The sequence below is a fragment of the Sparus aurata genome, chromosome 2 (assembly GCF_900880675.1).
Source record: "Sparus aurata chromosome 2, fSpaAur1.1, whole genome shotgun sequence".
In the NCBI taxonomy this organism is placed as follows: domain Eukaryota; kingdom Metazoa; phylum Chordata; class Actinopteri; order Spariformes; family Sparidae; genus Sparus; species Sparus aurata.
Genome location: NC_044188.1, coordinates 24,055,841 through 24,079,941, shown reverse-complemented (window position 1 = coordinate 24,079,941; position 24,101 = coordinate 24,055,841). Strand labels below are relative to the sequence as shown.

Sequence of the window (24,101 nt, the reverse complement as noted above, 5' to 3'; positions counted from 1 at the left end):
AGTCAAATGACCCAACCGCCCTGTAGCAGTGTGAACTCGACTGAGTCGGAGGAGAGCTCCGGGCTTAAGCAGGCTGTACACTTGCTTTGGAGGCGGCATTTGCTCAGTTTACATGGACAAAAGGACATGTTTGCAAAGAAATGCTGCATGACTTCGATGTGAACAGGCTTGCCAACTGTGACAGCGGGGATCCAAACAAGCCAGCTCCCAGTTTGTGAACAACATGTAGCCAACGTGTAGTCTGAAATGTTGCATTTTTGGTTGTGTCTGACAAAATGACCTCTGTATTCTGACACTATTTGGAACACAATCGTGACCTTAATTGAATGCAAAAAATGAATAGAATAGAACCTTAATGTTGTACATATAACTCAAAGAATAAAGGCTTCACAGAAGACAAAAAGGGATTTAGTGCATGGAAGTATTTTAGTATGATTGCTTATTGATAGAAATCAAATGGCAATTTGCATTCATACCTTTAAATCAAGCAACCACATGCTAGTTTAAGTAATGGCTGGTGAAGTCTGTAGGCACGGCTCCTTTCATTTAGCTCTGCTCCTCTCTTCAACCCTGCAGTCTTCCTCCTCTAGTTCTTGCTGTGTAGCTTGAATTTCGCTTCTTTTCAAAGCATAATTGTGTCTTAAGTTGATATCAGCAGAGTCAGCGGAGTGCCGTCCCAAGGAGGGCAAGCGATCTTGCATGTAGGTGGGACATCAGTAAAGCCAAAGCATTCAGATGAAGGAGCACGGTGCAGCAGAAAAAGACCGATCGCTGAGGTTATGATCTTGACTTTGCGGTGGTGTTAATGAAAACAGCAGAAATATTTTTCTTTATCTTTCACTGTGGGTACTGGATCAGATCGGATGAAGACAGAAGTATAAATTGGGAACATAAATGTTAATCTATGATTGAGTTCACACAATAATCAATGACATTCTCATGCTGTTTTTTATCTGTCGAATACTAAATAAAATGTAAATGAAGGGTGTTTCACCAGCGTCCTGTTTCCTCCACTGAGGGCCCTCGTCTTAAAAAAGTGCCCTGGATGAAAATGAGATGTCGTCACTCTTCCAGCTTTCTTCCAACACCTCTCCATACTGTTTAATTCCATTCATTTAGATCCTCTGCTCTGCCACTTTGCAGACTTGATTAGAATGAGAATCTGAGGCATTGGGGCTCGAGGTGCAGCATCTCTGGGGAATCATCTGACTGACAAAGATTGAGTGGATGTCCTTCATTGAAAGACAACTGGCTGATTTGCTAATTTCAAAATACAAATTGATGGTAACACACACTTAACATACACATGCACACTGGGACACACACACGGCCACAGACAGCAGTGTTTCAGACCTTTTCGTGTCTCAACAGCGGATGTGCAGGCCCAAGAGAAATAAACAGATATGTCACTTTCTATTTAGCTCAAACACAGAGTGGCTGTCCATCATCTTAATGTGTCACTTTTTGTGGCTGAGAATGAGACTTTGCATTTCATCTTGTGAAGGCATGAAGAGGAGCCAAAATAATTCACGGGTAGGATGGAGCAAAAAAAAAAAAAAAAAAAATGAGAGCAGTGCAGCTCTGGCTCTTGACAACCCTTTATACCCATGGCAGCCATATTGTAATAAAAGCTACAATTAATGTATTGCTTTCATTATTTTCTCAATAACATTTTTCTCAAAGTATCATACCTGCCATATACAGTTTAACATTTAGTCCCATGAAGCATTACTCATGTTTTGGATTGATTTTCAATCTGTTCTTGGTAATTTTTAAGCCTTCAAGTTTCAAAGGTCACTTTGTAACCCCACCTTATTAATTAAATTAGTCGGTAGCTGCTGTTTTGCTGTGCAGTGCAAGATGTGCTCCTTGAGCTTTGACATGCAGGCTTGAGAAAGCACTGAATAAATAAGATTTATTGCCATTTCGCACTTGAAGAGAAACTGCTGGCTGCCTTGCATAAAACTCTGTTTTGAAAGCTGGACTAACATGAAAATCAATCTCTAATCCCCACGTTACAACCCTCAAGCATACAGTAAGTATTATTATTTTAATAGACGTGTTTGTTTTTGGTGCACAGCTACATTAAATGATAAGGCCTGTCCTGGACGCTTCAGGTGTATGTTAATGGAATTTTGGCTTTGTGCCATGTTAAACCTTATGCTGTAATTTTCCAGGTTATAGAGGTAGACTTGAAAAATTTAAGCGCATTTTTATTGATTTTTACACATCCAAGAGTGTTTACTGGTCCTGGGGAGTACTGTTGCATGTTTAAACAAAGTTGCATCAAGTTTGTGCGGCTCCAAAAGGGAGCCGAACAAAATCCAATAAATCGCCCCGAGTGACATAACTTTAGCATCGGTTTTGCAGCTGAAGATTACAAGTTTGAAAATGGAAATATATATATATATAGATCTAGGGGTGCAGGGTTAAGGGTGTGTTCAACAGAAGCAAGCTGACCACAGCTCTGCAGTCCATTCCTTTAGGGGATAGGGTTACGGTCCTCAAACCCTTAAAATAATTCGGCTGGCGGGGCCTCTGGAGATTATTTTGTCCTGTGCACTGGCAAGACTGTTGGCAGCCCTGATCCCAGGGAACTATCTGCTATCGAGATGCATAATGTAGGAACCGGTAAAATAATGTATGGAATAAATAAAAACTAATTGAAGCACTGTTACTCTTTTATGAGACATTTAATACATAAGTATTACATCGTTAAGATACACTTCAGGCAGTTTGTCAATGGATGCCAGGTTTGGCTTATGTTTTTTGCCATTTCCCTCCACAGTCTGTGGTGCGTGGAGAGCAGAGAGGGTCGTTCTTATCAAACCAAATGTGATCAGCATTGATGATCACAATAAAAAAACCCAAGAAGACAAAATGTTAATGTACTTCTCTAAGATTGTTGACACACTGACATAGACTATACCAACGACACAGTGATCATAACGAGCGGAGAGCATGCTTTTCTTATGAATACATACGAAGTACACATAAACTGCGTCAAATCAGTTATCAGTGCGGGAGAGAATGACTTCAGCAGCTTTTATCACATGTCATCCATGTAGAGATGAAAGAGGCAGCGCTGTCGTTATATCTTCATCTATATCTTTCTGCTCACTTCCACTGCCTTCCTAGCATGTCTTTTTGACTGTGGATTATGGTCATCGCTGGTATAAAGAGGCTCTTAAAAGCACAGAAGAGGTGTGCCCTGTCTCCCGAGTCATTTAAGATTATGCCCCCTGTGGGTGCACTGCGGGTTTAACAGTGTATGAGCCCTTTATTAGACCTCACATCCCTTAATGTTTCCTCTCTGCCTGTGTAAGAATGTTAGAGAACAAAAATGTTGTTGATGTTTTTTTTGTTTTTTTTTGTAGCATTTTTTGGGTGGAATTTGTGTGCTCCGTTTGCCAGACTGGGTCGAGGAAATCTGGCACTTCTACGTCAGGGTGTAAAAATAGCGAATCCCTGGTGTTGTCTATTACGTATGTGCAAATGACATTTGAATGCCATGCAGGTTCCAGATAACAAAGAAACCTTTTTTTTTCTTTGAGTAAAGCCTTTCTCGATATTACACTTCTGAATTGGCACAGATCAGATTTCAGTTATTTAGTTATTGTAGGATTTTGATCTCATTTAACGCTGATAAAAAAGACAACTTCAGCTCAGCTCACCATCCTCAAATGTGTCCAAATATTGCCAGACAGAAAAAATTTAATCCAGACTACAGGTTTAGTGTACCAAGTAGAGGATCGTGCGTTGTGGACATTCAAATTTGTTTGGCTGTTTACCTCGTTTAGCCTCATTGCTCAACCTTCAAGCACATAAGCTCCATTGTTATTCTTTGCCCCTACTCATCATGTTCTTAGGCAGAATGCAAATCTGTTATCCTCTGGTTTGGCCGCACTGGGGTTGTTTTTGTGTGTAGCTGTTAGCTGCACTGATGAAAAGACCACCTGTCATCTTCTGGCCCTTTGATTAGATTAAGGGTCAAAGGAAAGGATTAAATTGATAATACGTAGAGGAGGCCCCCGTGCAGTGCTTACCGAGTCATTATCAGAGCGCTGATCTAAAAGTACTGGACATTCATGTACGTCTTGTATTAATATGGGGGTCTGTCCCTTAAAGCAAGGGTCTGTAATGTTGTTCAGAAACACATTTTGTTATACTGGGTGAAATGATCCTGCTATCCTGAGAGTAGTCAATACATTATGTATTCAGAAAAAGGAAACGAAAGTAATCGGACCTCTGTGGCAGCTGTAGGACTGAGAAAAAGCTGACCAATCCGTGCCATCCGGCCTGGATAGCACGGATTGGTCAGATGCCTTCGTGTCTCGTTCTGTCCCTCCCTCCTCCGCGCCTGCACACGTTATGTTTCACTGTTGCCGGAAATATTCAGCATACTCCTCTGCAGAAATACGGAGTTGCAGGAGAAGACGTTCATTTGGTTACAATGGCAGAGAAAATGCAGCCAGCGTTACTTGTAACAGCTCACAAGGGCAAGGAAAGGCAAGGAAAAGAAAGCGTCAGGCAGAAAAGGCTGCGACGAAAAAAGGCTTTGGATAGAGAAAGAAGTCGGACCGAGTCAACATCGGTGCGGCGTTTGAGCGGTGGAGACAACTTGGGCATGTGAAAGGCTTGAAAAGTGATGCAGAGGTTGCTCTCTTTCTGTTGGACAGGTAATTATTTGTTTTGTTTCAGGGGGATTTGTTATTTTCATGAAATATGTGAGGTTTGCCAACTTGGCTACGTTTGTAGCTCGTATTAGCCCAATGCTAACGTTAGCTTCTTTGTGTGTTGTTTTTAGCCATGAGAATGGCTAATGAGTCGGCCCAATTTCCACTGGATAGGGGTCCGCTGCGTTGCGGCTCCGATCCGGTTTTGCTCCGCCGTCCGGCAATCCCCACCGGTTGCGGTTTGAGTCCGCCAAGGCGCAGTACGGTAGACAGCTGGCCTCACGATGTGTGCTGGTGTCAACACGGAGTGTTTTATTTTTGAAAAGTAACCAGATGTAGTTTGTTATTTTGGCGCTTGACTTCCTGTCTGCTCCGTGCTAAATTCAGCTGAATTGCTGCGTCCTGCTCCGGCATCTCCTTCTCCCTGCTGAGTCCCACTAACAGATGCGCGTTCAAGTTTGTGGGGGCGTGGCTTTGGACGGAGCATTGATGGGATGGGGAGGGGGGCTGGAACTTAGAAGAGGTGCCACTTTCAAATCTTGCTAGCTCTCTTGCTAGCTCTCCAGGATTGTAGACCCTCGCTTTAAGAATGTCAGTCATTATTTATAAGAACGACGGCATTACGTATTGTATGGATATGTTAATGGGGTATGGTAGGGTCCTATTGTGTCTAGATGGACTAAGTCGAACGAGAACTGAGCTGTTTGCTCTTGAAGATATTTTTCTGGTAACTTAAATATATAATACACACCATTTTGTGTTGTAATGTCTAAACACGACAAAGACGTTTGTTGTATATTTTGTTGAGTTGTGTACATTTTCCAACAAGGTTTTTCTATCACGCAATAGATCACACCATAACCAACGACATACTGCTATGCTGTTTTCCTCTGTCTAATATTAAATAAAATGTAAATGAAGGGAATACAATTTTCTACAACCGACCTGAAGGAAGGCAGCAAAAGTGACTAACCATATCGTGGCGTCATCAGCGATGGTTGTTGTTTCACAATGAATAAAAACCAACGGCAATAATCCAGCGCTAGAAATTAAATACAGTGCATTTATCTGTTCCAGCTCATTAGGAAAAATGGAAATTAAAGGTCCCATATTATATTGTTTTTCATCAATTTCACACAGCAGTCAGAGGTCCAACAACACTGTACTTGAAATGTATTGCCCCAAACCCATCCGTGGTCCTGAATTTCAGCTGTCTAAAAGTCGCTCTACTGAGAGCAGGCTGTTTCTGTGCCTGCACCTTTAAATGCTAATGAGCTCCATCTGTCAAAGCCTGCCTTGCCTACTACACGCCCCTCTCAGTAGAGGATGCCTCTTACGCTAGCGGTAGCATGTGCAAATGTTTTACGGTAGATGTATCGCTATGGCTCGCCGAGATGCTGTCGCTCAACCATACTTGTTTGACCCAGAATTGGACCCAGAAGGAGAGGCTCCTGAAGAAATACAGACTCTGCGGCTGCAGCATGATATTTCAGAATGGTTAGTGTGTCTGAATATGTTACATAGTTTGTTCGTATGTGTTATTACATTTACTATCATGTAGCTAATTGCTAACAGCTAGTGAAAGCTGTGTTTGTTTCAAACACAGTCTCCATACTCTTGGACACTGTTCGCATAGTCTCCAGTCTGCACATTTCCAGACTTTTTACTGTGACAGCTAAGCTCCATCATAATATTATTAACATTAAACTCACTTTAAACGCCATTGCATAGCAGACTGAAGTGGAGCTAACTAGTTAGCCAATTTCAAGCTGACTTCACCATACTTATAGGCAACTGTAAATACTATCAAAACGTGGCGACACTTACCTGTGGCTCGGGTGCAGTTGCTGGGTCCGGTATGGGTGGGACTGATCCTTTTGCGAGGGTCAGTGTCGAGGCAAAGCCAGCTTTGTACTGACCCTCGTTATTGAAGCAGTCCGATGTGAAGTGGTTCGCACACACTACAAGCTAACAGGAAGCGCAGCCGGCATGTTGTCGTAAAAAAATAAACGCAACCACCGTCTCTTCTGTTGTTCTGTAGGTGGGACAGAATATAGGCACTTATGTTGATTTATACAACCAACAACCGAACAATTTGCATGTCTAACTCTGAGCGAAGAAATTGCGAAACACTGCTAGCTTACCGCTGGACACACCGAACTTCACCTCGGGGATGAACGCCCCCCTCTCGGATATCTCCTTTCATCGCTCAGAGGAGTCCGACCTATGAACATCTCTTCTTTCATTATGTAACGACAGGAGCTGGATCTGAACAGCCTGTAGGTGCACCATTTTACCAGTGGGTGGGCTGCAGAAACAATGCAGGACTTGTTTGCTTTCCTCATTCTGGGAGTTGGTAGGCTCAGGGAGGACCAGTTTATATATGTAGACACCAGAGAAAACGTGTTTTTCATAATATGGGACCTTTAAGTTCCAATGTATGTTCTACATAATAATGTGCTTTAAAAGATTGTAATGAAAAACAAAAAAAAACTAACAAAAATCAACAGGCATCACATTAACCATTGCCTCCAAGGTTATGTAGTTAGATCACGTGTGACTGCAGTTATAGGTATGTGTTATAAACACAACGACATGAAGTGTTCACTACCAAAGGATTAGAAGAAGAGCTTGTATTTGTCTTTTGTTCTGGCGTTATAACACAGTGTTTTATTTTGAAAATTAATGTTGTTGTTTTGGTGCGGGAATTCCTGTCTGCTCTGTGCTGAAGTCTTGCGTCTGGACTCACTCCGCTGCTGGAGAAAAGGTTAGGGGATTACCAATCCATTCATCCACTGTTAGCTGTTTCTCTTTGGCCCAAACTGGTGATCCACAGAACAACATTTGAATGCAGTAAGACACTAGAGATTATTTACCACATTTTCTGAAAACCTAAATCCTACCGACTGGTATACCCAAAAGTAGTTTTTATCATATCTCAAGGCTGTTTTTTTCTAACTCTCCAATTTTTCATGGCTTTGTCAGTCATCTTGTCCCTAATGATTTCATATAACTCTTTTCTGTCTGTTTTACTCAGCGCATTTTAACATGGCCAGTTACCAAAAAAAATGTAACATCCATTGCGTTCAAACAGACTGCCAGCCCCCTAAGGTGAGATCATGTTCAAAATCAGAACTACAATACATTATTTCATAATGAAATGTTGTATGACTATGAAATTAAAGGTGTGTGATCTATTATATGAGATTAGACTACCAAACTAAAAAACTGTGTCGCACAGTGAGCAGAACTCACCACCTGTTTGCTGTGGTCGTTCTTTGGCTAAAAAAATATTTTTCAAATATTTTTTATTGTTTTATTCGTTCGTTCGTTCGTTCCTGAGCACAGACAGGAGGAGGCTAGCAAATATTTGCTCCTCCTGCCACAAACCTGCTGGTTCCTTAAGATTCCTTACTGTACAACAGAGCATTGTGTTCTTACAGCACCAGACATGCGGGGATCTCTTCTATGTGGACCCAGCCTGCCCTGGAACATAACAGCAGAGACAAAAGCCCCTTTTTAATTATTGAACAGGCGTAACCAGGAAAACTTGCGAGGAAGTACGTGGTGCATTTAGGCATTTTATGACGTCTTGCATCACGGCTCCTTGAGTGACTGACTATGAATCTAATTCACCCCCTGATAAGAACTGGATACGATTGAATACCACAGCCCCGGTCTTGAATGCTAATGCTTCCTTCATCCATTCTCAAGGAAGGGGGCTCACAGCTTTTCCCTAAAAATTCAGTGCCGTCCGTGGGATCCCAAAAAACAAAAAAAAGGAGGCAGGGGTCTTTAACTGGGAGGAGGGGTGAAATTGCACTTTTGTTTTGTGGATGTCAGTGTTATTTGTAGCCTGGCGAGGCCGAGTCGCTCCCATTCTCATTCTAATTGGAACTGCTCCCTCTCCGTCTCTCCCATGACAGCCCCTCGTTCCCAGAGTGAGGACCCGAGTCTCCCAGCCTCACACTCAGCCACAGCCACCCAGACAGCCAGGCAGCAATAGAGAGGGAGGGAGAAAGAGAGATAGAAAGAGAGAGAGGGAGGAAGGGAGGGAGGAGTCTGGTTGTGGAGCTCTCTCCCCCGACTGTGTCTGCTAGAGCTGTGAGTGGTAGAGCGAGAGAGAGAGAGGAGGAGGAGGAGGAGGAGGAGGAGGGGGGCAAGTGAGGGCTGAAGAGACTCAGAATGGATGGGCGACGAGAAGCCGTGCGAGCGAGAGAGCGAGAGTGAGGGTGTGTGTGTGCGTGTGTGTCAGTGCTTAGAGTCAGCGGCGGAAGACACAGAAAGTCTACAAGCTCACATCAACAAGAGAGAGCGTGCGAGGCAAAGAGGAGCTGTCCACCGGCAACTCCGAAGAGTGACACACAGAGAGGAAGGGGAGACACGGGGAAGAAGAAGACCAGTCAACAGAGGAGGAGGAGAGAGAGTGAGAGAGAGAGACGGACTGAAGACAGACTACCAGCCTTCCACTGGTAAAGAGGAGACAGCACTAAGGGACTGGAGCATCCGTCCCCCCTTGCCCCCCCCCCCACGCAGCAGCACAGAGGAGCACTGTCTCATCTCGTGCATGTGTTTGTGCCTGCCAACTTCAATTTCACACTCGCCCACTGTTTTCTGTAGGTTTTGCCCTCTCCACTCCCCAGTCATGATCCCCTGGGTCCTTCTGCTCCTGTGGATCTCCGGACACGGTGAGTTTTTTCCACATTAAGTTGCTTCTTCATCACATCTTGTGCGCTTGTGATTGCTGTGCGACTTGCTGGCCGGGGGAAAACTGCGTCTCTGAATTCATCCCTGCTGCGATGGCTGAGCTTGTCCTACCATCTGTGTGGTTTTCTTTTTTTTTTTTTTTTTTTTTTTTTAAATGCTTGTAATATATATGTGTATATATATATATAAAGCGCTCCCATGTGCACTGCTGTGTGCGATGCGAAAAGAGAAAGGGGGAAATTGGAGGAAGAAGTGCGCGCGGCTCTCCTGGGGTTGAGGAGCCACGGGTTGTTGTAAGCCTGCACTTTTTCCCCCATCAGTCGTTTGTCGTAGCCTTCGGACCAGCCGAGTTAAATACTTCCTATGCGGGCTTGATATTCCTGTCACACACACAGACACACACAAACAAAGCCCTCTAACCCCAGTCCAGTTCAGTCAAGCGTTCACCGCCAAGTCACATTGTTTATGAACTGACAGCCCTTCCCCATTGAGTCCAACTACGGGGGGTCTGCTCAAAAGAAAAAGAGAGAGAAAAAGTTAACAGTGAAGCGCCTCTGAAGGCAGGTTCGTGAGTATAGAAGGGCAATTGCAGCCCCCTTTGGACAGTATCCGCTGTTGTTATTTTTATTCCTAGACAGTCTGGTTGTGGACAGAATGAGGATGGATTAGTTGTTTCCCCGGCTTGCCACCAGGTGGTTGTCTCTGGAACACAATAGAGGTGAGGAAAGTACAACAGAACTCTACCTCTGGAGTGCCTGTGAAATACGGACGCACGCACGGCAGGATCAGACACTGGATGTTTGGCGGCTGTCGGCATCACGGCCGGCCCGCAACGAGCGCCCTGGTTTACGCTCCGCGGGTCGGGGTCAATGACACGGCCCCCACCCCCTTTCAGAGTTCGACCCCGTCACGTTGGGCTACATTCCAAGAAGGGCACCGACTGAGTGAATGCGTGCGTCTGCGTGTGTTTGTGTACATTTGTTTCCCACGGGCGGGAGGTGTCAACCTATTTGTTGCCAAACAGCACAGAAAAAGGCAAAACCCAGTCTTCTCCAATCTGACGTCTCAGTCGGTTCACATGTTGTGTTGGAATTGACGGCTCAAAGTCGGCAGCACGCTGCTGACGCAGCGGCAAACAAATCACACTTGGTAAACAAGATCATTTTCTACAGCACTCGAATCAGCTGTTCCACATGTTGATTTACAGCCCCAACACAAGAAAAGAAAAAAAAAAAAAAAAAAAAGAAACGCCGCTCAAATACAACAATTCACTGTGATTATTCTTTTCTGACGACTCATTTCTCTCGTAGGAAACAGGGAGAAAATAATGACATCGAGACAGACCAATTTAAAACCGACCAGAGTGATGAAGCTTCTAATTCCCTCTGAGCGTCTCCCACTCATTAACCGTTGTAGATCCCTTCCGGCGAGCGGTGTCATCTTGCCTGTTGTCTTTTATGATTGTGGATGACCTGGGATGATGACACAAGCTGTGCGAGTGGACTCAGAGAGTGGCGTGAGTCAAGCTCCCTCTCCAGGTCACGGCTTTTTTTTTCGTAAAGGGGGGGGGGGGGGGCGTTGTTACAGCGCATCCGACGTGGGCGCTGTACTGGAGGTGCTGTGACTGTTCCCCGATGCTGCTGCTGTTGCTGTTGCTTTGCTGTGTGCTCTGTTCCTCCGATTTCATTGTCAAGTCTTTCTGCGCCATCTGTGCTTACTGTGATGCAGAAATACACGATCAGTCATTAGTCTCTTATCCTCCAACTCTGTTAAGCATCTGCTGGGTTTAGTTCCCACATCTGACTCACTTTATATCTCTGCTGCCCCGTATTTCATTTCTATTTCCTGCAAATCAAGACCATGAATAATGCCCTAATTATGTAAGACATCAAAACTGCAGGAGGGGGTTGATTTATGGACATGCTGCACACTTTGTTGTTGGACTTTTTTTTTGTTTGGGCGCCGTCACATTTTCATTTACATACCGTCACAGGCTTAGCCCCCAATCCTGGGAACAACCAACACCGAATCTCAGACAGAAGCAGCTGGAACGAGGAGATTGCTGCAACTGGAATGAGATGAGATTGCCGTGCATTTCAGCACACTCGACTATTACCATAATATAAAATACTGCCTCCCCTGCCAGGTAAACTGGGGATAACAACGAACCTTCCCCATGCGTGCCTCTGGGGAGCAAAAAGTGCTTCCCTGTAGCTTACTGTTGTTGTACAAATTACGGCTCTGTTTATGTGCCGAGGCGATGTCAGCAGAAAGCTGCGGAAAACAATCTTTTTTTTTTTTTTGTCTTTTTATGAACAGAGGGACAGAGGGGAGCTGTGGCTGTAGCAGTCACATACTTAAGACGCAGATATCCTGCGAGAGAATGAGGAAAAAGAGAGCGTGAAAACGGGGGAATGAGCGAGAGAGAGAGAGGAGTCAGTCCAGGCGCTGAGCAGTTTCTTTTCTCTCAACTTTGAGAAATAAATGGTCCAGAGCGAGCAGGCTGGAGAGGGAGAATAAGGAGAGGGAAAGCTGTTCCGAGACGCTCTCCATCCTGACTGTGCTGTTGGCGCATCTAGGGCACCTTTTCTTTTCGCTGTCACCTCCCCTGCCAGTGACAGATGACACAGCAGGAGCCAGGAGGATCTGGGAGACGGTCTCCAGGAACACATTCACCTCAGGCCAAACTTGCCCAGGACCTCGTCCATCTCCCCCACACCACCTCCTCTCCATCCCACCTCCCATCCAATCTGTACATTGTCCAGCGTCTCGCACATTCCTCACTTGGCTCCTGATTTCACTCCTCACCTTGCAGCGGCACATTTCCCCCTCTCCGGCTAACTGTCCCTCTCTCCTCCTGTTCTTTTCTTTTTTTCATTTTTTCATTCTTTTGCCGTGTGATGCAGTGTGATTGAGAACCCTCTGTCGGGGAACGGGTGAAATATGTGAGAGCATTGTGTCCCAGTGGAGGAGGGGCAATTTAAGAACAGTCTTGTACTGGATGTGCGAGGCTCTGAAGAAAATGTGCTCGAGAAAAATCACACATCCTCGATGTTAAGTGTACGGGCTCTGTCCCCGTCTCCCCTGCCTCCCTCCCCCTGTGTCTCCCTGTCTCTTCATCTCTTTTTTGGTCTGAATGACATCTTGTGAAATCACTGGGTTTTTGGTCCACTTTCTCAGGGAAATCAATTTTGTGAGCTTTCCTTGACTCCAGGTTTTGGCCACTAGGGGCAGCGCTGCTGCACAGGACTGAAATCCCAATCTTCTTAAAAATCTCCTGCCCCTTCCTCTTCCCCCCATCGCCTTCATTATCTCCCGCTCCCTCATATATCTCGTGTCAGAACTACCGATTTCAGCACCCAGCCAGACTAAGCTGTTTCTTAGTCCTGGAAAGCATGTCTTAGTACCCCCCAACAGCCTCTATTTCATTTACTGCTGTCTATTAACTGCTGTCTGACGACTCTAAATCCGCTTTTCATGGGCGGCAGGCTTTGATACATATTTCTCAAGCAAAGTATAATTAAATGTCTTTCCAATGTCATGTCTGGATGTGTGGATTTCTTTTATAGACGGGGAAATCAGTCTCCCTTCTGTAAAGAGGAGAAAAAAACAGAGAGAAATACAGCCCATTACATTGCACAACACGACTCGAACAGAAATACCAATTTTCAGCCTCATAATTATGAATTCTTATTTATAAGCAAGACATACGGCTGTCTGATGCACGGATTATGACCGCAATAACTCAGAGGTAATTAATTGATTCATCCCCTTTCTATCAAATGCAAAAACCAATATGCATTTTTCTTATATGTTGTCATATGCTTTGCTGTTCCAGCTGGTGTATCTTCGATGCCACTAAGGCAAACTGAATAAAAACAGAATCAGTTGGGAGCTTCGCCCGCACTGTCATGGGAGTCTGCTACGTCACACTGAATATCTTCCATTAGAAAAAAAAAAACAGACATGTCCTTGTCCTGTTTGCATGACTTACCCACTCGCCATACATGACAGTTGGCTTGAGTAATGCTAACCCTGTCTGGATCATGCCATGCAGGCGGAGTGACTGACGGATGGTGTCATCAGCCCACGATGGGGGCCCAGTGGCGTGCAGTTTGTTTTCTTGTTTGTGCTGCATGTCCCATCAAGGCTAGCCAGCTTAAGTCACCTCAGCCGCTGTGACCCCTGCTCATTTCTGTGCCACGATAGATTAAGCCCACTGTAATCCCTCTGAGCTGAGTGCCCTGCTGGATATTTATGGTAATAAGTAAACATATGAATAAATAATCTAAGAGGCTGCCGCTGGACAGCTGGAACTTGTAAGTCGCAGTGTTTGGCAGTGCTGGTGGCATTAACGAGAGATGCTATTTCCAAGAAAAATCTGTTTTGGCAGTGACTTATATTTTGTTGATACCCGCAAGAAAGTTTGGTGGATGACTTTTTGAAAATACTAGTTAAAATAATACATTTATAAATCACTGAACCCAGAGATAGCTATACAATCGCAGTGGGGGATGTGTGTTTATGCAGGGATTTAGTAAATGTTCCCATCCCAGGCATCACCGAAGAGAAATAAAAAAAGAAAGGACGAAAGAAAATAGATGCGGTATGTAAGTAAGTACAGTATACCGTGTCTGCAGTCTGGATCAAAGCCTCATTTGGAATCTGTCAGGATTCAGGTCAGCCTGGGAAGGGAATATGATTAGTTTGGAGTGTTCTTGGAAAACCAGGCAATGATCTGCTTCCTCTCATGCAGTCAGTCAGCCAGTCAACAAAATCAAGCTGTTTACTGCTGGGATTCATTATCCATCTAGAAGACTCTCTACCCAGCCCCAACAGTTTTTCTTTAGTACCAACCAATCAAACCCCCAAGCCCCCTCATCCCCCCCCCACCACCCCCAGAGACTCTGCCGCTGGATCTCATTCCTCGGGGATGAATTTATCCAGATTGGAGCACTCAGCAAAAGGGCATTATCCCGGATTACATGTCTGTTGGGCGGCAGTGTTAAGTAATTCAACCAGATGCTGTTGTGATCACTAGGTCACCTGCGAGGGCAGGGTTAGCATCTGCACCTCTTCACTCAGCTCTTTGTTGCCGCATCTCCATCCATCTGAGGCTCTCTCCTTGGGAGACGGTGAGAGAAATAGCCGGAGTTGGGCGACTTTGTTAAAAAGAAAAAAAAAAGAGCTGCATGTAAGAATACAGTTAACTGTAGGAGAAGTGTTCGGAATCCCTCGCTAACCCCCTCGTCAGGATTTTATTTGGTGACGGATTACGGGATGGATTAATGGCTTTTAAATTGCAGTTTAATGCACAGGGAACAACGGGCTATGATTTTTTTTTTCCCGGCTAAAGAAACCAAAGGCAGCTCCTCAGTGCTGCGTGTGTTCAGTTGTGGGTGTGCTGTAAGTAGAGTAGTGGTGGATCATACAGTGTTATTTTTTCCTTGGAGAGGACAAAGCACTGGCACAGCGGGGCTAAAAGAAAAAATGTTGGTGTTCTGAGCTCAACTGTGTCTGCTAATCCTGTCTCCACCTAGCCGAGGTTCTTTCTTTTTCTTTTTTTTTGATAGATATTTTTCAAACCTGCTACTGGGATCTGTGATTGCTTGTAGAACACAGGTGGGCTCAAACGATGCTACAAGGCAAACTTGCTTTTTTTTCTCGTCAAAGCCCCGCTTCTCAGATCTGAGGCATTAATACGACTTTTGCTCAAGACATCCACGCAGCTACATGTTCATTATGTCTCACATTCAGCCAAATTTCTTTCTTTTTTTCATTTTGTAACCGAATGAAAGTTCTCACCACAGGGACGAGTTAATGCAATTTTAAAACGGTCTCACCCGTTTGAGGAGTGATGCTGCACCCTAGCATTTAGTTGAGAAAAGGCGCCTGCGCACCCTTTATTAAAAAAAAAAAAAAAAAAAAGGTCCATAATTCAGAGTTCGGTTGTTGTGTTTCTTGGAAATACAGTGCAGCTTGTTTGCCATGCATGGGTGACACCGCTGAGCTCGAACTCAACATCTGTCTGGGAACAGGAGAGCAAGACAAGAACACAAGGTTAGGTGGGTGAAAATGCAAAATGTGTGAACAAAAGGATGGTGGGAAAAGAAAATGTATTTTTGCTTATGCAAATAACAAGTCTCAGTTACTTTGGATTCATTTTCAAACTAGATTTGCATCAGGGCAGACAATGGTGTAACTCTACATTTAGATTGAGCTAAAATCGGGTTGAGAGTTGCAATGTTTTTAGTAAATACATTCTTATGATATGCGTTTGTATGGTGAAATGAATCAATCAGGTTTGTTGTCACCAAATGGGAAGATGGATGCAATGGCATTTTCGCAGCAAGGTGCCACTGCATGCTCCATCATCTCTGCTGTAGTCTGTGTGTGCAAAGAATTACGGATTGCGGCTTTGATATAAAGGTTAAGTGGACGCAGAATGAGGTTTTGCTTATAATACGAGATTTAATTTAATTATTTAGCCTGTTAGTCACACATTCATTTATATATGCTTCTTTTAACTTGACACCTGCACTGGCGCAGCTTTAAGCGTGAAGGCTAAGGTTAAACGTACGCTGTTGCTGTAGCTGAGTAGTATGCTGAGTGCATGTACATCCCCTCCTCGTTATGAAATACGGCCACTTACGTATGCCGCTACACATCCTAAGAGCGTGATGCATGTACAGTAATGTGCATGTTACCTTTGCAGAGAGCTTTTGTGACCTACAAAGACCTGTGTGCCACACCTGAAAAACATTCAAGTAAAACTGAGCGTCCTAGCCTGAAACTGTCTGTCCCATTATTCTTTATGACGGTGCCATCTGTGCCGATGTACGGCTGTAAGCCAGGATAAAGTAAATCACATGCAAGCACGGTTCTGCAACCTGTATCATTTTATATGCCCCGCCACCTCTCGAAACGTCTCAGAGTGAAAACCAGTAAGCCAATACATCGACATCATTGCAAATGGCTGCGCTAGGAAAGAGCCTGGAAGATGCATGCGGTGCCTCAGCGCAGGAGGCACTTGAGGAATTGGGTTGCTGATCTGATAACGACTTCCCAGTGTTTGGCGGGAAGTTTCTGGGACAGCTCAATATTACACGTGGATGAACTCCCCACCCCCCTCTCTCCTCGAGCCCGTTTCTTTCTCCCCCATCTCTGTCTCTGCTTCTCACTCTCCCGACATTCCCAGGCCCGAGATTCCTAACGACGGACTCACAGAAGAAGCTTTTCACACTGCACACTTCACGTGTATTCCGCGAGCTGCCGGTGTCCATGTGAGCGCGTGCAGCGTCTGTGCATTTGCGACTGTGCCACGAAAATTACAGCTGCAAGCCTTGAATGGCAATATAAATGCAAATCAGCCTTTTAACTTGTACAAGCAGAATCTAGGGAGGCAGAATCTTCTCACCTGTGGATGAGCGTGGATGTGTCTCTGTCCGCCATTACAACCGCTGTGCATGTCTAGAAAAAACGACAGCGGCAATAGATAGCGTGCACATTTGCAAGCGGGCCTCGAGGCTGTCCTATGTGTCCGGACTCCAAAATAATAACGCCCACTCTCGGGAGCGGCTGTAAAACACCATGCTGTGGGACGGTCACACGTAGTGATGTGCCTCGAGCATTACCTCCCCACTCGTGTGCTTCCATTTTAGGAGATGCCTCCAAATTGTGCTCAGCAGTGCTAAATGGAAGTGCTCGGTAGTTTCTATTTAATAAACGGATAGGAAAACAGTCCTCTCCATGGTACCAGACACCAATGGTGAGAGGCATGGCTTTTTGAATCGCTATTTGATCTGGCGCTGATACCAAAAGAGGTTTTATTCAGCAAAGCACATCGGACACAATAGCGGCACAAACTTGCTCATCATCCAAGCCAAAACTTTTGAAATCTGCCAAGGGGGGATATGCAGCTTTGAGAATGAAAAAAAAAAAATGTCTAATGCGGTCGCCCTCCCCCAACACTCCCATGCTCTGAGTAGATGTACATGTTTTGTTGGGTTTTTTTTTTTTCACCAGATGCCAAATGCAGCTTTGAGCCACCTGCCTGTCCCACTAAGACAATTAAGCAATCGGGAAGAAAGGGCCATTCACTAGTGGGGATCGCAGCGTTAGCATGGGAGCCAGAAACGGCCCCTGCACACCACCCCTCCCCCACAAAAAAAAACTCTTTCAGCACCACTAATTGTGGCGCTGTGCCAACTTTGTTCACGTTTTTGTGTTTGTTGAGGGAAATCTAGGAGCGTTTGACACCAGTCTGAGGAAATCTGTGACACTGGATGCTTCGGTTGGCATGTTGATAGAAAATCCCTCTATTGGTCTCCAGACGCATTCAGTGTGAGGCCCGTGGCTCTGTGTCATTACGGTTGTTTACGAGGCAGGGCTTCATCTGGCACAACCCACCTACAGAAAGGCGCGCAGTGAAAGACACTCACACACACACACACACACACACATATATTCCCTGCCCTCACTTGCATTACCAAAGAGCAATCTGCCAGAGCACAATAACGGATGAGAAACCCTGCAGTATGTGAGCACCGAGGGCTGGAAAGTATCGGCGTGTTCTGCAACATGCTATAAATAAAGTTTTGTATTGATTCTCAAACATTGATATATCCTAATATAAGAAAATAGCTGTATTGATTGCAACCCCGATGCCTCTGATGTTCCTTTAATATGGTGCTGCTGGGAATTACTCTGCCCTCTGTAATGCGTGGCCTATTTTTATATGCCATAATAACGTGGTGTCACAAGCAGGCTTCGCTAAAGGCAATCCCTAGATATATTTGCCTACTCTGTGACACATCGCACCTTTCAACGCCTCAGTGCCTCTTCTATCTTAAGTCCCTTCTTCATGAGCTGGGCTCCTCAACTGGATGTCGGAACACGTGGTAGAGTAAACAAATTGATTTAAGGTGTAATTAATTTTTTTCGGAGGCCACTCCAATATTCACTTTGCAGATTCGGAAGTTGAAGAGCTCTTGTCGCACTCTCTGATTTTCGTTTTATTTCATCAAGTGCAATTTAATATTGTGGAGGCTGGCCGGGGCAGTGAAAAAATGCTAATGCACATCGGGGAGTTTAAATGATTTGCTATCCTTTCAAATCTGTTGGCAGGGGTTTCAATCTGGCTGGCGTCCTGGGGGAATTCACAGTGGTCATTGCTCAGTCCCTGGGGGACATTAGTGCAAATCACAAAGGAGCACAGAAGTCATTTCAGTTTTCCACTTTCCTCTGGCCACTGCCCAATGCTAAATGGCGGAGAGGACTGGCTCACAATACTTGGGCAGGGCAACCCCCTCGCCTCCTTCCGTCTCTAACCTTTTAAACCTGATTTAATCAAATCAAAATACCACAGCGCAGACCCATTTGAGACAACCTGAAGACAAACAGTTGAGGAGGCACCAAAAGGCCTTGGGGTGAACCAAGGGCAAGGCCATCCATTACTTCTTGTGCAGCGAAGAGCACAGGGACACAGAAAATGCCTGCAGTGCACGATGATGAACAGACTCCACATCAGAGATTGGATTAGAGTGGCAGGAGAGAGAACCCTAAAAGCCATGCGCAGTTTATTGAAGCCTTATCTAAAGCGATAATGTTACTACAGAAAAGCACATGTAATGACGGATGAGTGGACGGCGCACTGTAAAGAACATCAGACGATATGGGTACAGTGGATAGGCAGGTCCACTATGGTCAACTCATCTTCTCTTAAGAGTAGGAAGTAGGACCGGTGGGTAGTTAGTTTTAAATGGACTGTCAATTGCTGGCACCCTGGTTACCCTGCAGTGCCATCATCACAGGTGCATCTGGTTTAGACAGGTTCAGGGCTCTGGTTCACTGCAATTTAGGTCTCATTTCATCACTCGCACCTATGAGGCATTTTTGGGGGAAATGGTAGCGGCATAGCCGAGATTTGTAGTCTCCCTAACAGCACTGATCCGCGCAGCAGCTGAGTTTGGGATGTATACAGAATTATATGAGGACCACGGTGTCTTTATATGTAAAATTATTGTTCTGTTGGGAATGTGGAGTGCAACGGTCACTCCTGACGCACACAGGAAGTAGAGGTAGAATGAAAATAGAAAGTACATCTGAAGGATTTCAGGGAGTCTTTGGGGGAAAGCAAAGTAGCATTTAGGTAAAAGTCCTGCGCTCATTTTTTCAGGATGACTAGAGGATTTTCTTCCTGCTGGAAGGCAATGTTATCTAATAGTAGACGGATGATGGTAATGACAATACAATGCCTCCCAAGGTAAACAAATATATCTAGGGCTAGGGAAAGGAAGTGAGGGGAGAAGAAAGAACAACAAAGAAATGAAAAGGGAAAAAAGAAATCTCAGAAGGAAGAGCATTCTTGTCACAAATTAAAACATATCTGCGTCTTGCAGCCATAATCCTTAATGCCAGTGTATTTGTTGTCGGAGTGGAGTATTTGTGTGTATGTGCCAACAAGCGCCAAATGTGATTATTCCTTGCTTTCGCTGTATGCTAATTTTATTACCACATTGTTGCCTATCTTACTCTAAACAGCTTTGGTTCAAAACTCTTGTCAGTGGTGTTTCAAAGGACACCACGCTGTTTGCTTGCAGCAGAGCTGTAGAGTAACACAAGAGATTTATATTATTTTTTATAAAAGTACCCTTGTGTGACTTTTAGCTTATGTTTCACTGTGATCGGTTTGGGACAAGTCAATGTCTCTGTCCCAATCGTGTGCGACACCGGCACAGCAGGGCATTAAAAATGCAGAAGGGCATTCAAAGATGATCGTGGCAGCACACAGTGGGATGTTCAGGGGTGTCACCAATCCCCACATCACCTCCAGTTCATGGCCCCTAAACTTTCCCCTAGGTTATGGCTGTGAATTATTAACGGGGCTTTCATTAAAAAATGCAATTTGCTCAGGCCCAGCTGTACAAACTCCAACACAGCCTCTTTTGAAACATCTCATAAATTTATGTTAGGTCTCCTGCAGCCTAGGGTGTCTCCTCCAGATGGGTATGCTCCACACTGAGTACAGAGTTAATGGCTTGGAGTCTACTGTCAGTCCTTATCTGCGGGCTCTCTTTCGGATTTGATACTTTTCCTCCATCTTTTGCCTTGTCATGTGTACAATCAGTTGATGGATTAATTAAACACAGTATATGGATACACTGGACCCAATGTGTCTAAAAGGAACTAGCAGATGTCTCCACAACGATTCCTGACAAGGCAAGAGGAGACAGCGTAAAGTCATAGGTGCTGGAACAGGTTTAGATTGGTCAATGCTGATACCACTTTTTCAAATACAGAAATAGCAATATGTCTGCTCCCTGGCATTAGCTGAAGGGCAATGCTTAAAAAGAGCCTCATGCGGGTCTGGGGATTGGTATTGTTGTTGTTTACTCCAAAGCAGACATCTTTTAGCTTTTCCCTCAGCTCTGATCCTTTTGATCATCACCTCCATATTGGATATAAAATGGAGAATGAGCGGCTCTGCAATACAAGTGACTTTCAGAGTTCTGTGACTCTTTGAAGGCTGCCAAACAAGTGTCTTTCATCTCCAAAACCAGCAGCCGCCTCGTACAAAAGGAGAACAGGACAAAATGAGAGAGAAAGGCAGCATCCAGGGCTTGGAAATGAAAAAGTGAAGATTGTGGGGTCTCTTTGTGATCGCATTTCCTCTAAGGCCTCCTGTGAGGGGAAAGACATGCACTTCGTACAGCACTGATAGTCGGGCATCTGTCAAACATCCCGAGCCCAAGGAAGGCCGAGGACACAAAGAGGGAGTCCATTTAGCAGGCCGAGCAGATTACTTGCTTTCTGAAAAACTCATGCTAATTCCCTCCACCGCTAATGAGGAGACAAACCAAGAATGTGTTGATGCATGAAAGGGCTTCATCAGGTAATGGAGACCGACTCTCAGAGACATACTGATGCTATTGAACTCGGTATAATATGACTCATCTCCCTTTTTCGCCAAGAGCCATTATGGCCTTCTCGTCTGTCAATACACGAGCGGCCCTCATGCTTTGAAGATTCTGGTATTGTTGGGTTTGCTAATGTGCGCAATGCATCAGGTTGATTTGAACAACAAAGCTCCGGACCGTTTGTACGGAGGGTAGCGGAACAGGGAGTGACTGAAAAGTAGAGAAGATGAACAAATGACTGAATTAGAATCTTTTTTTTTTTTTTTTTTTGTGGCGCGGCTCACAATGGAGAAAAAAAAAAAAATAAGAAAAGAGGTCCGTACTTCCAGATTCTGTTATCCTTGAATTAATGATGGAACAGGAGCAGCGGCGTTCCCCCACTGAGACGTGAACCAGATTTCAACCCAGAGCTCCCAGGAGGTGAGGGCCGGCATCTCTCTGACAGGACATCTGGTCCCTGAGCGTAGCCACCAGGGGGTCGATGTCGCCACCTTAATTGTAATGTCTCCCTCTTCCTCCCTGTAAAAAAAAAAAAAGAAAAAAACTAGGGCAGCTCTCCATAAAAGGAGATGAGGAAAGGGGGGGGGCACACTATTTGCTGGGCTGTGTCGGCATGCCACATCATTTAAGCTGACAGCTCTAATAAATTACAGCAACAGATCGCTGTGAACAAACAAAGCTTAATGGAAATAAAGTGAGAATTATCAGCCAAGAAATAAAAGGAAAGAGGAATTAAATTAGCGCAAAGACGGTGGATGAAAGGATGTCTGGCCCGCATAACACAGGCATTAAATGGGCAAATTGCCACTTTGAGAGATAGGAAATGTTTTGTTCTCATCATTGCGCCTGTTGAAAATGGAGAATAATGAGAGAATCCTTGAACAGACCTAACACATGTCCTTTATCTGACTCCTCAAAAATCAGACTCCCCCCACCACCTTGTTGATTTCCTCTTCCCTCTCTCCTTGTTTTGCCTTACAGAAAAAAAGGTCTGCAGATTGTTCTGCTCTGTAGGACCCCGGCTCCATCAATTTCAGCCAGGCCAGAGAAAGCCTGCAAGCCCGTGTTGTTAAAATGCTTAGGCATGTGGAAGGGAACGACAAGAGATGGGAGGAGGGTGAAATGGTATGTCAGGGGAAACGTTTGTCAGGTGCTATCAGGATGAAAGCCGTCCATCTAAAGACCCTCGAAAGGTAAAGCAGGTCAGAGAGGTTGGACCAAATGGACCACTCCAACTCTGCGACTTTATCAGGGAGAAAAAAAAAAGTGCCGAAGGTAGTGTAATCGGGCAAAAATGGGAAAATGCTAAAATAACCCCAAAATTATGCAAGAACCTGTCATAACATGAGCTGCCAGGTGCACATTAAATGTGGTAAAACTTAATTTGAAAGAATGAAAGCTTGCAGCTTGAGGAAGTGAACATGCTGCCTCTGAGAAAAGATGGGGAACAGAGTCTGAGTCAGGGCTGAGTCATATCAGTTTGACTGAATTCAAGGAAAGCTAATTGAAGCCGTCCTAGGTGAGTGTAATAATTTGGCACTGTGGAGAGTAAAGGTCAATCACAGAGGTTTTTCTCTATCTTGTGTAACTTACGTTTTTTTCCACCTGACACAAAGGCGAGTGAAAATCTCTTTCTGGGCTTTGTGTGCTTTGGTTTCATCCACTGATGGTATATTCCCCTCTGACATGAGATAAAGGCCTCCTGTATTCTAGTCTAATTTTTTTAATTCATTTGTAAAAGGCACGAGTTCAATCATTACATTTTATGACCAACATTTACACAGGCTGTAATTTTTAAAAAGCTTCCCTCGGCTTTGTAAGCACTGATATCTGCCCTTTTCGGAAAAAAAAGGCTTTCTGTCTGCATTTAATCAGGTCCCAAAAGATGAGAGACTGAGGTGGTGAGATTGCCATTCGGCTCCTCCAGAAAATAGAAATCTTTTTCAGCTTTCAGTTTAAGTGGAGTGGTTGAAGATGCCACAGGGGTGCTGTTGTGTTGCTGAATTAAATAGTGAAGCATCTGAGCCCTGCGGGGAGGTCCTTAACCACGGGCTGAAGTTTTCTCCAGCCCACTTTGTTAGCCAGAATGTATTGGACCCAAGCCAAGGTTAGCCGGCACCGCGGACGCGGAATCCCATTGCTTTTATAATGAGCTCTGAAAAACAACTCGAGAGGTCAGACACCACGAGACTCTGATGAAAACTAATTGAGAATGTCACTCAACAACAATAAACCAATAAGCAGAACTGCTTCCTCTTTTATGCATGGGAGCTGTTTGAGTAAGCACTTAAAGTGGGATGGGGACAGTAACTGGGGGAGAAGCGTGTGAGGCATAATATGTGTGCCTGGGGGGTGCTGCGCGTCCTGCTTTTCAACCGCATTTATGTATCCGCATAATTCTTCTGTTTGTGTGCGTCCCAGCATGCACCTGTGTGTGTGTGTGTGTGTCTACGCATGCCGTGCGTGCCACATGTTCTCCTGCAGAGTTTGTCCACTTTAGGCTTTGTGTGTGCGCTCGTGTGCGAGTGTGAAGAGACCGTGGAGGTGCCGTCCAACAGAGAGCACTGCATTTCGAAAGGTGCCAGAATGAGTTTGTCACAGAGCGCGTAAACTTGAGGAGAAAGGGGACTGCGGAGAGAGAGAGACTTTCCCCAGGCACCCAGAGTCTGTCAGACTGATTAAGTCACACGGCTGGAGTGCGAGTTGGGAAACTGAACCAGAGCATGCTAGGGGAGCATGGTATGACAGCGGAGAAATAAAGAAATAAATAGCAACATGTAAGTATTAACATGACTGCATG

The 24,101-nt window shown here is 44.8% G+C and overlaps 1 protein-coding gene across 12 annotated transcripts in view; it reads left to right on the top strand.

The window, feature by feature from the left end:
- The first annotated feature begins 8,613 nt into the window (after positions 1 to 8,613).
- Positions 8,614 to 24,101, top strand: part of kirrel3b (kirre like nephrin family adhesion molecule 3b) — a 166,949-nt gene continuing 151,461 nt past the window's right edge. For 2 of the 12 annotated variants that reach the window (XM_030402999.1, XM_030402991.1), the window contains exon 1: positions 8,615 to 9,364. In XM_030402999.1, coding sequence (XP_030258859.1) covers positions 8,866 to 9,364 — 499 coding nt within the window. In that variant the 5' untranslated portion in view covers positions 8,615 to 8,865. Of the gene's footprint in view, positions 9,365 to 24,101 lie in introns of all 12 variants that reach the window. The other 10 variants (XM_030403058.1, XM_030403046.1, XM_030403027.1 and 7 more) reach the window with 7 other exon arrangements.